This window comes from Silurus aristotelis, assembly GCF_946808225.1.
Source record: "Silurus aristotelis genome assembly, chromosome: 27".
Taxonomy (NCBI): domain Eukaryota; kingdom Metazoa; phylum Chordata; class Actinopteri; order Siluriformes; family Siluridae; genus Silurus; species Silurus aristotelis.
The window spans coordinates 4262274-4281248 of record NC_139600.1 but is presented as its reverse complement, the minus strand read 5'-3'; the positions used below and the strand labels follow the sequence as shown (position 1 = coordinate 4281248).

Sequence of the window (18975 nt, the reverse complement as noted above, 5' to 3'; positions counted from 1 at the left end):
CATAACTTTCTGCTATTAAATTCTGATAAAACGGAGATTTTGCTCATCGGCCCAAAAAATAGTACACAGAAGCTCCAGCATCTCAGCCTGCATTTAGACGGTTGTTCTGTAACTACTAGTTCAACGGTAAAAGACCTGGGAGTTATTTTAGACAGCAACTTATCTTTTAATAATCACATCAATCAAGTTACAAAAACAGCCTTCTTTCACCTTAGAAATATTTCTAAGCTAAGAAATATGTTATCTATATCTGATGCAGAGAAGCTCGTCCATGCGTTTATGACCTCTAGAATAGACTACTGTAATGCATTACTAGGTGGATGTCCTGCATCATTAATAAACAAGCTTCAGTTAGTTCAGAATGCAGCAGCAAGAGTTCTTACTAGGTCAAGAAAATACGATCATATAACCCCAATCTTATCGTCCCTACATTGGCTTCCTGTTAAGTTTCGAATAGACTACAAACTACTGCTACTCACTTATAAAGCACTAAATGGTTTGGCTCCCATGTATCTATCCAGTCTCTTAACACGCTACAATCCGTCACGCTCCCTGAGATCTCAAAACTCTGGGCTTCTAGTAGTTCCTAGAATAGCAAAGTCCACTAAAGGCGGTAGAGCATTTTCACATTTAGCTCCTAAACTCTGGAATAGTCTTCCTGACAGTGTTCGGGGTTCAGATACACTCTCCCAGTTTAAGTGTAGATTAAAAACATATCTTTTTAGCAAAGCCTACACATAACACACATCACACACATCACATCATAACCTTGTGCTCCAGAACATCTGATCACATGCACATTATCAACTTGTGCTGTTAATATCATGAACAGCAGCTACGCTAATTCCTCTCCACTGCTTCTCTTTCTCTCCCCATCCCGAGGCATCCTGAGGTTTGGCCAGCTCCAGTCACGTCCCACCTCGTGAAGATTATGGACCTATGGATGATCATGAAGAAGTAGATGCCGAGTGTTTAAAGGCCCTGGCATGGAGAAGCTGATGCTGGATCTATGATGATCACAAATTGTTCTGTATTGTTGAAAGATTTATGACCAAACTCTTGATGTCACCCATATGAGGATGGGTTCCCCTTTGAGTCTGGTTCCTCTCAAGGTTTCTTCCTCATATCATCTAAGGGAGTTTTTTCTTGCCACTGTTGCCACGGCTTGCTCATCAGGGACAAACGCACACCATTCACCTTCACTGTTGTTTTCTGTAAAGCTGCTTTGAGACAATGTCTGTTGTGAAAAGCGCAATAGAAATAAACTTGACTTGACTTGACTTGACATGTATTGTGTGTAAGTATGGCATTTAAATAGATTTGGCTGGAGACACTTTAATTAAAATACCATTGCTGATACAGGCTGATGGCCGTATATAAAAAAAATACATAAAAAAAGAAATCGGTGAACGAAATTCTTAGAATTCATATTAAAAGTCTTTTTCCCAAGATTGAAAACTACAGGTTTATGTCAGGAATTCCTGCTACGTGTGTTGGATGTGTGTTCTGTGGAGAAGTTCAGTCAGGGTTCACACTGGGAGTCTTACTCTTTCATTTATTCGCAGAAATGCGAACGATTTTATACCCGACAAAATGCAGCAGTTTGGGTGGTATGAGCTTTATAGTGTTAAGTGCATGAGCAGTTTATAAGGAAACAGAAAGTTCATGTGTTAGCAATTTGTTAAGAGTTTTATTTTAAAAAATGGTAAGTTTGGGATCAAGAGGCTGTTGGTTGCCAGAACAGATCGCAGAGATTGTAATTTAACGTCCGTAGAGAACTCCAGCAAATTTACAGTGAATACAAAGTGTGTTCTGTGTATAGTTTAATATTCAGTTTGTGTGTTAGGGCTAATTAACAAAATGAACATGATCTCAACCTTCTTTTTGTCTTCCTGCCACAATATTCTCACTGGCTTCTAAAACACTTTGTTGATTTGTGTTTAGGAAGTCGAAGCTCATTGGTCTGATCTGAAGGGTGAGGAATCAAATACTAGCACCACCAAGCTGCCACTCTCGGCCCTTAACCCTCCTTAGATGTACAGTACATGTCTCTCTGGGTACCAGCGACTGCCGAATGCCATAAATGTAACGATTTTATTGAACAATGAAACAGCAAAAGGAAGGCATGTGAGATTCCCCGAGCAGAATCTAAACAGGAGACTAGAATATCCCTTATTTTCCATGTATGAAAAACTTACCAAATAGATTTCAGCTTGTAACTCAACTTGTAATTTACGACTTTTCTTTCCTTTTTTTAATAGATAATGTGGGAAAAATTCCCCCCTGTCAAGCTACAACAGTTTTGTTTTCAGTGTACATACAAGGACCTTACGAACCAGACCAACCTTTTTTTTTTCCCCCTCAATCATATCCAGCCATGATTTATTCCACATCCTGCGATATATCATTTTTATATGCTTTTTGTCAGTATAAATTTGCCTTCTTTTCTGTTGTCAGTCAGATTAATGATTACAGGCCAAGGATAATGACCAGCATGGTTTCTTAAGGGCTGCATGCATAAATCTTGGTTATTTTTAAAGATTGTTAATAATAGGAATGACTGAAGTTCACCTTGATAAATTTATCAGCCAAGGTAATGACCCTTTCAGAATAAGTTATAAAGAATATGGCTCTATGCATGATCAAGCTCGCTCTGAGCTCATGCCATTATAGCGTGGTGCGGCGATTTAAACAAAAAATCGATTCCGGCACTGATTGGGGGTTGAAAAGGTTCAGAATGTAGGAAAAGCATTTCATCATTTAGCATTTCTTTGAGAAATAAATGAATTCTATAGCGCGCAGTACTCTCAAGTCTTACGATAAGTGAAACCAGTTTAGCAGGTGAACCGAAAGGGTTTATTCCTAATTGTTTTCTTATTAAAAAATAATCCGTTCTATATTTCCCCTTTTTTTTTTTCTCAAAATCTGGCAAGTGGTCCAGAAACTCTGCATTCTCTCTGGGTCAAAGCACATGCAAAATGCACTGAGGCAAAGTGGGAAAACGTTTATTTATTTTTTTTCCTAAATGTCTGGCAACCTTTTTACCCGACATAACTTCACATATGTAGCCTCCTCAAAGCAAACGTGGGATGTAACACATGCATAAGCATAGGTATGTTTTTCGGACTATAAGCTGCTACTTTTTTCCCACATTTTAAACCCTGGGGCTCAAACAACGAAGCGGCTAATTAATGTATTTTTCCTGTATTTTTCCCGGTTTCACAAACTTTAAGCAAAGAAACTGAGCGACATAAAATTAGACCAATGAAATTTCCGAACCGGAAACGGAAAAACGCACTTCAGCTGTGTTCTGAGCTGAATTGAGCATCAGAAAATAATAAGGACATATTCCTCGGTCTTGCACACATGCAGTAATACCGGAAAATGCAGCGGCAGGCTGTTCCCAAAATGCCGCTCTGCTCTTAAAGGAGCCACAACATATTTCACCTGTTACACCGTGTAACAGACAAAGTCTTTCGTTAAAGCCTGTGTAAAGTTCATTAGTTTCAATGTAGACACCTGAGGCTTATAGACAGGTGCGGCTTATTTATGTTCAAAATAAAAATATTTGTCAAATTCAGTGGGTGCGGCTTTTATATGGATGCATTTAATAGTCCAGAAATTACGGTAATGGCGTAATATTAAAGTACACTGTACAGTAGGCCTTAAGTGGTGTCCTGCCTGAATTAATCCACCTCTTAATACCATAATTATGACACCAGGGCAATAGAAAACATCAATACTGTATTACAGAGAAATGCAGTTTAGAGCGTAGAGACTAATGAACGTCATTAATAAACCAAGAAACCCAGTGAAGTCTTCTTTCACTGTAGCCACAGCTGCACCACCAGCATACATCATCTCTAGCAGAAGCAAAGATATTTACCTCGTAAAAATGATCCCGTGCGTTTTTTCTGTGAATTTAATTTTTTTTAAAGGCAAATAGTGTGTTTTTGTGCAAATTGTACAGAAAAGAAAACGCAAAACTATACACAGTTAATTAAAAATCTTGGCCGACCTTCCTCGCAATGTCCAGCTTTTATCGAAATCTTTTATTTAAACGTCCCTGTAAGTGTATGCAACCAAATCATCATCATCTGCCGATGTGGAATGAAAAAAACAGCCTACACGAAAAGATTTGAGCTTGTGTTTGCTACAGATTTGCTACAGCGGGGTTGCGAGCTCTGATTAGACCGCTCTTTGACCATCTGATAAAAATACATGAAAATGAAAGTCGCAATTTGATTGGTTAAAGCAATGGCTTTAAGCAGATTTGGAGCTTCACTGTCAAGGCTAAAGGTCGATAGATACCTGGCAACAGACCCTGGGAGCTCGTGATGTGACAGCTGAAATCCAACCTACAATTACACTCGAGAGAAACGCTATGAAATGAAGAGAATAAACTTTTGGGAATCATTTAATACATATTCATGGACAAAAATAGACTTAAACATAAGTCTGACAAAGGGGTTACTGACGTTGTTTGTAGTGGACAGTGTGTAAAAAAAACCACTGCTGGACTCAAATCCATCCGAAAAAACATGGGACAAAACAATTTGAGGCCAAACGAGAAAATGATTCATTACCACAAGTGAGCCTTCAGCTGGAAATTCCTGTGGATAGCTTTCAGTTTTTCTAGAGCTGTTTCAGGGTTATGACATATGCAGTACAGCAGAAATGTGTCTCTCCACACAAGTTTTGGGGTTTGGAGCTTGTTTTCTGTATCTTCAGCAGAGCGAGAGCCTGGTATTTCGATGCACTTTGAGTGAGGCCCAAGAGCAAGTTCTTGCATTTTTAATATTGTGGCTCTGAAAGAAGCTGTAAACAGAGTAAAGGGTCAGCCATTCCACAGAAACCCTGGAGCAGTGTCGAGTTTAAAGTATTGCTCGAGATTTCAGCAATGGCTGGCTGTCCGTTATAAGATTTGAACCCGCAACCTTGCAGTTTGCCGCCACCGAAACGTTAGGTTTCTGCTTTCCTGGCAGGATGCATCATCGGAAATAGATCCAGGCCCGGAACGCTGATTGACGCAGCACCACGGGCTTGTTGTTCAGGCTTTAGGTTTTAATCAGAGGTTTCTGGTCTGTTCCTATGGTAACACATTTGGACCTAGTTTCTGCAGAAAGTTCAGGCCGCGATCAGGGGATCACACCAGCGGTGAATTTTATTCAAATTAATTGAAGTGGGTTCTATTCATTTCTTGGGGGGGGGGGTTCCTTAATTATAATATAGACGTCTAGATTTCAATCAAGTTTCAAATTGGATTAATTGAAACTGGATCACTGCTGAGTATCCAAGGATTAACCTCGTATAAGCTGAAGCGATGACTCTGATTTGAAAGAGGACCACACCTCTATATTAGATTTAGTAATTCAGTGATTGTTCATGATGCGAAACGATAATAATCGTGAATAATATCGTTAATAAATATTTCATTATTGCCAGTGGTGTGTAAACAATGTACAGTAGTTTTATTTCGAGTCTCCTTGTAGCACAAGATCAAGTCCTCGCTCAGTAAAGCAAGGAATCAAAATTGATTGGGGCTGCTGGGGAAACACAGCAAAACAACTTGTAAAGAAATAAAAAAAAATTAAAAATAAATAAAATAAATAGACAGACACTTTAAAAAATAAGCCTACAAGCTTGTTTGGAGAAAAGACTGATGAAAAACTTCTGGGATGCTGGGAAAATCTTTGTGTTGCAATATGTGTACTAACAAGTCAAGTCAAGTCAAGTCAAGTTAAGCTTTACAGAAAACAACAGTGAAGGTGAATGGTGTGCGTTTGTCCCTGATGAGCAGCCGTGGCGACAGTGGCAAGGAAAAACTTCCTTAGATGATATGAGGAAGAAACCTTGAGAGGAACCAGACTCAAAGGGGAACCCATCCTCATATGGGTGACATCAAAAGTTTGGTCATAAATCTTTCAACAATACAGAACAATTTGTGATCATCATAGATCCAGCATCAGCTTCTCCATGCCAGGGCCTTTAAACACTCGGCATCTACTTCTCCATGATCATCCATAGGTCCATAATCTTCACGAGGTGGGACGTGACTGGAGCTGGCCAAACCTCAGGAAGCCTCGGGATGGGGAGAGAAAGAGAAGCAGTGGAGAGGAATTAGCGTAGCTGCTGTTCATGATATTAACAGCACAAGTTGATAATGTGCATGTGATCAGATGTTCTGGAGCACAAGGTTGTGATGTGATGTGTGTGATGCGTGTTATGTGTAGGCTTTGCTAAAAAGATATGTTTTTAATCTGCACTTAAACTGGGAGAGTGTATCTGAATCCCGAACACTGTCAGGAAGACTATTCCAGAGTTTAGGAGCTAAATGTGAAAATGCTCTACCGCCTTTAGTGGACTTTGCTATTCTAGGAACTACTAGAAGCCCAGAGTTTTGAGATCTCAGGGAGCGTGACGGATTGTAGCGTGTTAAGAGACTGGATAGATACATGGGAGCCAAACCATTTAGTGCTTTATAAGTGAGTAGCAGTAGTTTGTAGTCTATTCGAAACTTAATAGGAAGCCAATGTAGGGACGATAAGATTGGGGTTATATGATCGTATTTTCTTGACCTAGTAAGAACTCTTGCTGCGGCATTCTGAACTAACTGAAGCTTGTTTATTAATGATGCAGGACATCCACCTAGTAATGCATTACAGTAGTCTATTCTAGAGGTCATAAACGCATGGACGAGCTTCTCTGCATCAGATATAGATAACATATTTCTTAGCTTAGAAATATTTCTAAGGTGAAAGAAGGCTGTTTTTGTAACTTGATTGATGTGATTTTTAAAAGATAAGTTGCTGTCTAAAATAACTCCCAGGTCTTTTACCGTTGAACTAGTAGTTACAGAACAACCGTCTAAATGCAGGCTGAGATGCTGGAGCTTCTGTGTACTATGTTTTGGGCCGATGAGCAAAATCTCCGTTTTATCAGGATTTAATAGCAGAAAGTTATGGGTCATCCAATCTCTTATTTCTTCAACACACTCAGTTATGCGAGCTAATTGAGCTGTATCGCCTGGTTTGGATGAAATATATAGCTGGGTATCATCAGCATAACAATGGAAGCTAATTCCATGCCTTCTAATAATATTTCCTAATGGAAGCATGTATATTGTAAAAAGCAGGGGTCCCAGAACTGACCCTTGTGGCACGCCATAATTTACTAGCATTATCCTGGATAGCTCTCCATTTAAATCTACGAAATGGTAACGATTGGACAGGTAGGATTTAAACCAGCTTAATGCCTGTCCCTGAATACCGATGTAATTCTGTAAGCAGCTGTAATAACAACTGCAGTTATTTCTTTTTATATTGAAATTTGAAGTTTTTTATTTGAGAGACATTTGAATTACAAGCCCAGTTCCAAAAAAAAAAAAAGATGGAACACTGTGCAGAATGCAAATAAAAGCAGAACACACTGATTTGCAAATTTCATAAATGAATATTCTTTTCACAATGAAAAACATAAATGTTAAAATAGTATATATTCTCAGTTTAAATAAAAAAAAAATAGGGTCTTTTTGAACGTAATTCTGCAACAGGTCTCCAAAAATTTGCAACAGGACCATGTTTGCTACTGTGTAGCATCGTGTCTTCTGTTTGTATTCATCTGGGACCTAAGGAGACCAGTTGCTGAAATTTTGGGAGAGGAATGTTTTTCCATATGTGTCTGATACAGGATTTTAGCTGCTCAACAGTTCTGGGTTTCCTTTGTTGTGTTTTTTATTTCATATTGTGCCAAATGTTTTTAAATAGTGAAAGGTCTTGCAAAAGATGAAGTATGTAACATTGTCTTGCTCAATTATGAGAGACTCTGCCTCTCTAAAATACACTATCTTACTGACCTGTTCTCAATGAACCTAATTAGTTGCAAAGTGTTTCTCTAATTGTTTCATTTTAATAACTTTTTTGAGACATGTTACAGCCACGAAATTCCATCGAATTCAAAAAGACTTGTTCTATTCTAAATTAAATATCCATTTGTTAATTTGCATTATGTTTTTATTTACATTTATACAGTGTCCCAATTTATTTTTGGAATTGGGTTGTACATTTCATCATCCTGTGAGACAGTCATTGAATCCAGATTAGACTTTTTTTTTTCCTTAATGGAAGAATATACAAAATCTTTTCTTGTCTTCTAAATTCCAAGAGAGAAATAAAAGGAAGCTGGAAAAGGAATGACTGTTAATAGACAGCATGGAAAAGGATTGGGACACTTGACTTTTCCATTAGCATGTAGATCTTCCCCAGACTGTTACCATATACAGTACAGACCAAAAGTTTGGACACACCTTCTCATTCAAAGAGTTTTCTTTATTTTCATGACTATGAAAATTGTAGAGTCACACTGAAGGCATCAAGGGCTATTTGACCAAGAAGGAGAGTGATGGGGTGCTGCGCCAGATGACCTGGCCTCCACAGTCACCGGACCTGAACCCAATCGAGATGGTTTAGGGGTGAGCTGGACCGCAGAGTGAAGGCAAAAGGGCCAACAAGTGCCAAGCATCTCTCGGGGAACTCCTTCAAGACTGTTGGAAGACCATTTCAGGTGACTACCTCTTGAAGCTCATCAAGAGAATGCCAAGAGTGTGCAAAGCAGTAATCAAAGCAAAAGGTGGCTACTTTGAAGAACCTAGAATATGACATTTTTCAGTTGTTTCACACTTTTTTGTTATGTATATAATTCCATATATAATTCCACGTGTTAATTCATAGTTCTGATGCCTTCGGTGTGAATCTACAATTTTCATAGTCATGAAAATAAAGAAAACTCTTTGAATGAGAAGGTGTGTCCAAACTTTTGGTCTGTACTGTACATATAGGATGTCTTTGGATGCTTAGGAGACTTTAACCAGAACTTCAGAATGACAGTTCCACTGTGCTCAAAGCCAATTCCATTAAGAAGTTGAATTGGAACGTGAGCTGCACCTCGGGCTTCCTCACTCTACATCAGTACCTGAATTTACTGGCTGAATGAATCTCCACAAATCTCCAGCACCACACTCTCAAGTTTAGTGGAACATCTGCCCAGAAAAATGGAGGTTATTCTAACAGCAATTGTGGAGTAAATTTGATGTTCAAACATAAAACATGAGCATCTTTTGGTTGGGTGTCTACAAACGTTTGTCCATTTATTGTAGTTTCTTTACTTTCGGTGATAAGCTGAACTTTGCTTACTGCATTAAATGTCGACTAGAAACTGTAAAAAGCGTTATGGGTTTTTCTTATAAATATGAAAATGAATGTGCTTCTTATTTTCCTTAGAACATAATCATTAAGCATTTCATTCCTTATGCAATGAGTGGTTTATTTATAACACTATGCTTTTACACAAAACCACACATAAAAAGAATAAATGAACTCTACGGGAAACAACACAGCAGTCTGGAATTTTATGAGAGCTTTTCCGAGAGCTCACAGTGCTCACATTCATCACTGAAGCTTCACTAAAAATGGCACACCTTTTTTTTTTTTTTCCTTTTTTGGTATCTCATTATGCGTGGCCATATAGGATAATGTTAACAGTATAACTCGGTCAGATTTATCACACTCCTCTGGTTTATCGTCATACCCTTTATTAAATGTGTGCTGTTCCTTAATGGAGTAAATCCTCTCTGCTGTTATAGTTATTTTTTCGTCTGTCTTTTCATACATTGAATAAGGTAATAAATTAACATGGAAATGACAGAACGTTTGTACGAATACGTTATTGTGTGTATGTAATGTATATATGTATGTGTATTTATTACATATCGATTTATTTATATATCATTTTTAGTAGATGCGTTTTACTTTTATTATTTAGAAAGTGACCAATAATTTGTGAACAATATTTTCTTTGTTTTCTCAATTAAATTTCTTCTCATTATTAAGTCCTCCTTGCGTTTTCTCAGCACCGTTGCTACGTGAATATGACGTATCACAATAAATAGTCACATAAAATACTGATTAACATGGCAGAGGTAGAGCTGCATCTTCCTGGAGACCGTACAACAAAAGGATGTCTGGTTGTATTTTTATTTTTTTTGTGCAGTAGGAAGAAAAAAAAAAAGGAGATGCACATCCTATCTATCTATCTATCTATCTATCTATCTATCTATCTATCTGTCTGTCTGTCTGTCTGTCTGTCTGTCTGTCTGTCTGTCTGTCTGTCTGTCTGTCTGTCTGTCTGTCTGTCTGTCTGTCTGTCTGTCTGTCTGTCTGTCTGTCTTTATAGTTAGTGGATTGCAGCGACTCATTGACTAATACAGTCCCTCTTTGCTGCAGCATGTAAAGAAAATTGAAGCAGATGCTAAAGAAAGCAGCTGTATGTACTCTGTTATTCTGGAAATATGTGACTCAGATCGGTGGGCTCCAACATGGTGCCTACGGGGCATCTGGTAGCCCGCATGGAGTCTATGAGTCGCCCACCAAGTGCATTCTATTAATAGCCTATAATTTTATCCTTCGTTTTGGTTTCCTACAATACTTACATAACGTGAGAAATAGAATTATTTAACAACATATAAAAAGTCGCCGTGTAATCATTATACAGGGCCTGTGAAAGGTTTGGAGGCACTGAACTTTGTGTTTGTTAGAAGCCCATGCATGTTTTCCTTTTGTTCATAACACTATGAAGATTGACTTTGACAAATTAATTGTATAAATGTCCAGCTGTTCAAAAAACCCTTCCTAAGGATGAACAGCATCCAGACCTTGTTTTTACAAACTTTCAGCTGAAATACAAAAAAACTTGTTCTTCACTGATATTTATTTCCGGTTCATTTCATCCCAGAGCAGTTCAATAGGATTTAGGTGCAGTCACTAGGCAGGTCATTCCATAATGGATAACACTCCAGATGACTGTTTGCTCTTGGAGGTACTGCACGTTTCACCTCATTGTCTTGAATAATAAAATCATTTCCAATGAGCCACAGTCCAACCGGATTTGCACGGTGGATGTTGATCTATAAATTGGTAGACATGTTGGTTCAGGACTCCTTTCATCCATTCGAATAAGTCTCCAACTTTCCCTGGTCTGAAACCACCCCAAATCATTGAGCTTCGACCTTCATGTTTGACTGTAGATGTGAGGAAGTCTGCTAACATCATCTCTCTTTTACTCTGCTTTAAAGAAGTTATTTCGTTAGAGACAGAAATGTCCAGTTTGGACTTCACCAGTCTTCCGCCCAGTCATTCATGGTCCAATTTCTGCCTTTTACTTAGGTGGTTTCATACAAACAAAACATGTATGTGCCTTGTAAAGGACGCGGTGTTGCCAAGCTTTTGTGATGCCCTGTCCATATTTTTAAAGGTTCAGATTTCAATACATAATCATGATTTTCTAGATATTATCGGTAAATAAATATTACTTGTGAGCCATTATTGAGCCACGATATCAAGATATTTCAAAGAGTAGACAGACAGACAGACAAACAGACAGATGAATGGATGGATGAAATGTATTTATATATATTTTACGATATAAAGTAGCACCCAATCACTCTGTAAAAGTCTGGAGACCTCTGCAATAGACCCCTGCAGCTTATTCTATATTGAACCGCACAAGACATAAGGTTTTTCTTTTCTAATCCATGACTTTTCTTCTATATACTGTACATGTTGCCATCATTTTGTCTGAAGTGTGTTTTTTTTTTTTAATCACACTCCGCCACATGCTCCTGAAGGAATTCCTCCCCCGGTTATTTGATTGTCTTGTAAAGCTAAATCGGTTCGGCGCACGCTGCCTCGGTGAACTCCGTAGCGATCAGTCACGAGTACTTTGCCGGGTGCATGTCGCTATCCGATCCCACTCAGCTAGTGCCAGCTGACAGACGTGGGCTGGAGACTGGATCTACGTTTGTGTCAGGATCAGCCATGGAAGGAATGAAAAAAAATCCTACATACTGCTTTCGACATGGCATCCTCCATTGAAGCAGGGCCACTAGAAAAGTAGACAGGAGTACAAGGAGCAGCAGGTGGAGGTACGCGCTGGAGGTAGCAGAGCTGAAGATGTTGAGGGTTTCGTTGGGAGTGACGAGGATGTACAGGATTAGAAACGAGTTTATTAGAGGGACGGTGCATGTAGGACGTTTTGGAGACAAAGCGAGGGAGATGAGATTGAGATGGTTTGGACATTTTCAGAGGAGGGACATGGGGTATATCAGTAGGAGAATGCTGAGGATGGAGCCACCAGGAAGGAGGAAATGAGGAAGACCAAGGACGAGGTTTATGGATGTTATGAGGGAAGACATGCAGGTAGTTGGTTTGAAAGAGGCAGATGTAGAGGACAGGGGGGTATGGAGACGGATGATCTGCTGTGGCGACCCCTAATGGGAGAAAAAGATGATAATGATGTTCCAGCTAAATTTTTGCTTAAACTGTTGAACAGATAACAAGACACTTGTTTTTTTGTTTGGTTTTTTTGTCTGTATTGTTTTTTTTTTAAAGCTAATCTCTTTATTAGTAGTTGCAGTAATAGTTGCAATGAAGGCCATAGCGATAACCGGCATTCTTTGAGTTGCTTACGTATGACTTTTCATTAAAATACGATAGTTATTAATAAAATATGACTTCATATTAAAAAGCATAACATCATTAAAATCTATTAATCTGTCCACGATATTTTTTCTAAACAAACCCCCCCCCCCCCCCCACATATTTGCATGTACATGTAGTTGAATTACTTCTCCATGATTTTTTTTCATGTATTTATTAAAGAGATATAACAAAAAATATAGAAAAATATCATTTTTTTTATTAAAATATGATGGTTATTATGAAGATATGACTTTTTCTATTAGTCTGAGGTTAGTGCTGTTTTACAAAAGCGAAGCATGACTGTGGGTGCACTTCTGATTGTATCCTTTAGGGGTGTCTCTGCCAACATTTACATGGTCGTAATAGAAGTCTTGCATTCATAAAACGATTCCTCGTAGCGTTTTAAAGCCATAAAATAACAGAACATCACACAAAGATATAGAAGAAAATGTCGAAAAACATTTTGAATCCTAGAAAAAAACGAATAAAGGCCACACTACGGACAGGTTTCGCATTTCGTTGATGCACCGACAAACAAAAAACATCAATTTACAGACTTGAATTAGAACTAAATATACCTTTACAGAATGTTTCATAGCAATGATCAGCAATCACATGCAAGTTCTAAGGTTCTTTCTTTCAGGTTCCCCAAAGCGTCATCATGTGCCATTCGTCTGTCCGGTTTCTCCTTCCCTAACACCAAACACACCAAACCCTCACCTTCCTGCACTTTCCCCGAGCTCCTCACCCCAGCTCTGATGCTGAAACGTTATTACACATATTCAGCCCTTTCTCTAGAGACCGCAGATGCTCCAGGGGGCAGTTTCCATTAGGAGAGCATTCTTCAAGGGCTTTTGTTAGCATCGATCCTACCCAAGTAGGTAGGCTCGATGATCCGTGACCATCTCATTTATCTTTTAGGGATTGAGGGATCTCACTGCGATATTGACACTGACGAGTGCGAGTCTAGCCCATGCCGAAACCACGGCCATTGTGTGGACATGGTCAACAATTACTAGTAAGAATTACTTTTTTTTTTTTTGGTCTATATTGGAGATTCAATTCTGAATAGAGGGAAAATGTATTTCTATACAAATTTTCTCTCTTTTTTATGAATCTTTCTTTTGTCACATACACAGTGCAAGGTGCAGCAAAAAAAAAAAAAAAGAGAATGAAATAGATAAAAAAAAACTGATGAGAGTGGAGGAAGAAAGAGCATGCAGGTTAGAATAAGCAATCAAATGATAAATTGAATTGACTCTACAATAAAATTAGGAATATATTTTACAAATGTAAGCAGCTATATTGCAGAAGGCAGTACCCTTGTGGTTTATTTTAACTCCGATCATGATGTGCACGTCATCAACTGAATTAATTCGCCAGAGTGCGACACGGCGATGAATCGAACCGCTGAGATATAAAAAGCGCCATGCAAAAGAAAGTGCGAGTCCGTGGTCCAGCTGAAAGCCATTGATTTGTAGCCATTACAGGGTGAAAATAATGACCATGTGGAGCAGCTCCTTTTCTCCTCTACGTCACTGGCTGCAGGAACACGGCCTTGCACGAGAGAATTCCGCGATATTGAACCGGTCGGCCTTTTTGCGTTGCTGTGCTTTTAGCGGTGCTTAATAGTGCTTAATAGTAGCGCAGTGATGCCTGAAAACTGCAAAAACATTGATTATGCATTCTTTAACCAGTTGATATCCGAATCCAATCCCCTAAAAAAAAAATTTTTTTTTAAAAGCAAACAAACTGCTTTTAATGCTTATTTTTTCAATAGATTTTTCAGTCTTATTATACCACGTTACTGTCTATACCTATTTCAATAACTCCATTATTTTCTTCCGCAGCTGTAACTGTACGCCTGGGTTCTCGGGTCTGCACTGTGAAGAAGACATCGACGAATGTGCGTCCAACCCGTGCCAAAATCGTGGCATTTGTCAGGACTTAGTGAACAGGTAATTCCTAACTCAAAGAAACCTTCCTCCACATTAAAGAAATATTTAGCATTTCCAATAAAAAAATCTATTCCTCACGTGTGCACACGATTGATTGTTTTTGACAGCTCAAATCCGACTTCCAGATGTTTTAGGATTTACACTTTTGGCTAATGGGTTCCTGCATTAGCCACGATGTGGTTACGCTCTCTGCTGACTCCAGGCTGATAATTAACCTTTAGGTATGAAAAAAAAAAAACCTTTAAGTGCGCTAAAAATGTCCACGTCTGACATTAAAACCATGACAAACGTTTCACAAAGCAGCACAAATACAACCCAAGCCAACACATTAGTGCTGTAATAGCCAAGAACAAGACAAACCCCCCCCCCCACACACACACACACACACACACACACACACACACACACACATTTAATTTAGGCTCTGGTGCTGTGGTATTGCCTCGAACTAAAATAACGTGAATGTAATTATATTCTAAAGTATTCTACATAATAATAATAATAATAATAATAATAATAATAATAATAATAATAATAATATTTATTATTATTATTATATTTTTTATAGTATTATTGTTATTATTATTATTATTATTATTATTATTTAAAATAATAATAATAGTGTTTTTAATAACAATAATAATATTTATTATTATTATAATAATAATAATAATAATAATAATAATAATAATAATAATAATACTTGTATACACACTTGTTATTGGTTGTATAGTAGGGGTGTAACTGTACACAGATTCGTTCATGGCTTCCGGTGCTGTGCACATATGTACCGAATGCAATCCCTTCTCCATGTTGAACATAGTTAAAGTTCTGTCACAAACGTATTAAGTGGTGGATCACAAGTTTGTTTAGTCTCTGCCTCGCAGTCACTTTTTTTTAAATTATTTATTAAACTTGAAAACATACACAACAATGCCAGGGGTATACAAAAATATATATTAAGAGTCTAGAGTTAGCGCAGTGTCACTGTGGCTCCTCACTTAGTACCAGTAATACGATCTGTAGTGCATCATAAAACTCACATCGCCAACGTGCTTACAAAAGTTTAGCGATATGGATTCTTTAGCGTTTTATGTACAGCTTCAAGAATTCCTCTTAAAAGGAGAAAATCCTGACAATTCCCCATATCGAGAAAGTGAATGAATGAAGGATTGAAGGACTGAAGACTTGAAGAAGGAAGGATGGGATCAATGAAGTTAAACTATGCTGAAAAAAGTGGAACATTTAAGTAGAACATCTTTGGAAAATAAAATAATCAGTATTATCCAAATGGGGTCTAACAAATGTAACAGATTTCATTGAATTTCTCAGATTATTTGATTTTATTGAATCGATTTAATTTGTGCCACTTTTGTCGATTACTCAATTGAACAATATAATAAAAAAAAGGATTTTACATCAATTAGATTTTTTTTCTATTTTGTTTTGATATTTCATTTAGTTTTTATTTAAGCAAGCAGGCTTTTTTATGTGAAATGTTCATAAATGTTAATAAAAAAAAAACATCAAGCAATTTTATGTTTTGCACCCCCCATGCCCCCACCCCCGTACATGAGTGTCATGTAAAGTGACTATAAATAAATTGTATTATTGTTATTTTTAATATATAAAATTATATATAAAGTATATAATATAAAAAAATATATAAAATTAATATATATTAATTGTATATATATAGAAATATATACAATTAATATATATTAATTGTATATATTTCTATATAAAATTAACATTAATTTTATTATTATTATTATTATTATTATTATTATTATTATTATTATTATTATTATAGAGTGGGAATGGGGATCAGTACAGTGTGCAAAATTAATTTACAATAATAATTTATATTATTGTAAATATATATTTATATTATTAATATATCAATAAAAACAAACTTAAATAAATAAAAAAAAATTCATAAGTATTGAACTGGTTGCTGTGAAACATCTAAATTAGTGCAAGCAATTTCCGTAGGCATTTTCCACAATTAGCTGAATGGAGTTAATTAAAGTGTAAATAGAAAAGCCGCTTGTTTCTAAAAGCCTCGAAAAAAAACAAAACAAAAAAAAAAACAAGCAGCATTGTGAGCACCAAGCAGGTCTCAAAACAAGCTTATTATAGCTTATGGAGGTTTATGGCACAGTTGCAACTCTGCCTGGAGAAGTCCATCAACCAAAGTGACGAGTATGGAGGGCATTAGTCAGAGAAGGGTAGAAGAAGGGTAAATCTGGAGTTACCCCCAAAAAAAAGTTGCATGAGGTCCATGACTCAGATTCAAGAAGCCGTTCCCAGGCAACAACAGCTCGGAACATTCCAGAAGGCCGGACTGAAACAGTGGTGAGAAGAGAAGAAGAAATTGGATGCGTTGGTTTGCCAAAGATTAGCAAACGTAATCTATGGTTAACTGTATGGAATTGTAGGTCTAGAAGGACTTATTTAGGGAGTCTATTGAAATAATACATCTAACCCAGCCATTAGGGGGGCACAAGCCAGTGCACTCTTAGTGCCGGTCCCAAGCCCGGGTAAATGAGGAGGGTTGCGTTAGGAAGGGCATCCAGCGTAAAACGTGCCAAATCAAATATGCGGATCACAAATGAGAATTTCATACTGGATCGGTCGAGGCCCGGGTTAACAACGACCGCCACAGGTATCGTTAGCCGACAGGGTACCGGTGGAAATTGGGCTACTGTTGGCCGAAGGAGAGGAGGAAGACGTCTACAGAGACGGCAGGAAAAGGAGCAGTGTAGGAGAGTAGAGGTTCGGGTTGGTACTTTAAATGTTGGTACTATGACGGGTAAAGGGAGAGAGGTAGCTGATATGATGGAGAGGAGAAAGGTAGATATGCTGTGTGTTCAGGAGACCAAGTGGAAAGGGAGTAAGGCCAGGAACATTGGAGGTGGGTTTAAACTGTTTTATCATGGTGTGGATGGAAAGAGAAATGGTGTAGGGGTGATTCTGAAGGAAGAGTACAGTAAGAGTGTATTGGAGGTGAAGAGAGTTTCTGATAGGGTGATGATCGTGAAGGTGGAGGTTGAAGGGATGATGATAAATGTCATCAGTGCCTATGCTCCACAAGTTGGCTGTGAGATGGAGGAGAAGGAAAGATTCTGGAGTGAATTAGATGAAGTGGTAGATGGTGTACCTAGGAAAGAACGATTGGTGATTGGGGCAGACTTTAATGGGCATGTAGGTGAAGGGAACAGAGGTGATGAGGAGGTGATGGGTAGGTATGGTTTAAAGGAGAGGAATGTGGAAGGGCAGATGGTGGTAGATTTTGCTAAAAGGATGGAAATGGCAGTGGTGAACACGTATTTTAAGAAGAAGGAGGATCATAGGGTGACGTATAAGAGTGGAGGAAGGTGCACACAGGTGGATTATGTTCTGTGTAGGAGATGCAACCTGAAGGAGATTGGAGACTGTAAGGTGTTGGCGGGGGACAGTGTAGCTAGACAGCATCGGATGGTGGTCTGTAGGATGGTTTTGGAGGCAAAGAAGAAGAGGAGGAAAGTAAGGATTGAAAGAAGAATAAGATGGTGGAAATTGAAGGAGGAAGAGTGTAGTGTGAGGTTCAGGAAAGAGGTCAGACAGGGGGTTGGTGGTGGTGAAGAGGTGCCGGATGATTGGGCAACTACTGCAGGAGTGATGAGGGAGGCAGCTAGAAAAGTACTTGGTGTGACATCTGGAAATAGAAAGCAAGACAAGGAGACGTGGTGGTGGAATGAGGAAGTGCAGGAGAGCATTAGGGGAAAGAGGTTGGCAAAACAGAAGTGGGATCAACAGAGTGATGAGAAAAGTAGGCAGGAGTACAAGGAGATGCGGCAGCAGGTTAAAAGGGATGTGGCGAAAGCCAAGGAAAAGGCATATGAGGAGCTGTATAAGAGGTTGGACACTAAGGAAGGAGAAAAGGATTTATACCGATTGGCCAGGCAGAGGGACCGAGCTGGGAAGGATGTACTGCAAGTTAGAGCAATAAAGGATGGAGAGGGAAATGTGTTGACTAATGAGGAGAGTGTGTTGAGAAGATGGAGGGAGTATTTTGAGCAGCTGATGAATGAGGAAAATCAGAGAGAGAGAAGGTTGGAGGATGTGGAGTTGGTGAAGCAGGATGTAGATAGGATAAGTAAGGAGGTAGTTAGAGCAGCGATTAAGAGGATGAAGAATGGAAAGTCGGTTGGACCAGATGACATACCGGTAGAAGCGTGGAGATGTTTAGGAGAGATGGCAGTGGAGTTTTTAACCAGATTGTTTAACAGGATTCTGGAAGGGGAGAGGATGCCTGAGGAATGGAGAAGGAGTGTGCTGGTACTGATCTTTAAGCATAAGGGAGATGTGCAGACCTGCAGTAACTACAGGGGAATTAAGTTGATCAGTCACACCATGAAGTTATGGGAAAGAGTAGTGGAAGCCAGGCTGAGAGAAGAGGTGACCATCTGTGAGCAACAGTATGGTTTCATGCCGAGGAA

General features: G+C 38.5%; 1 protein-coding gene across 2 annotated transcripts in view; it reads left to right on the top strand.

The window, feature by feature from the left end:
- Window positions 1-18975, top strand: part of eys (eyes shut homolog) — a 307099-nt gene that overhangs the window by 107641 nt on the left and 180483 nt on the right. For both annotated transcript variants that reach the window (XM_083532265.1, XM_083532266.1), the window contains 2 exons: window positions 13455-13551; window positions 14384-14491. In XM_083532265.1, the coding sequence (XP_083388391.1) occupies window positions 13455-13551; window positions 14384-14491 (205 nt within the window). The remainder of the gene's footprint in view (window positions 1-13454; window positions 13552-14383; window positions 14492-18975) is intronic.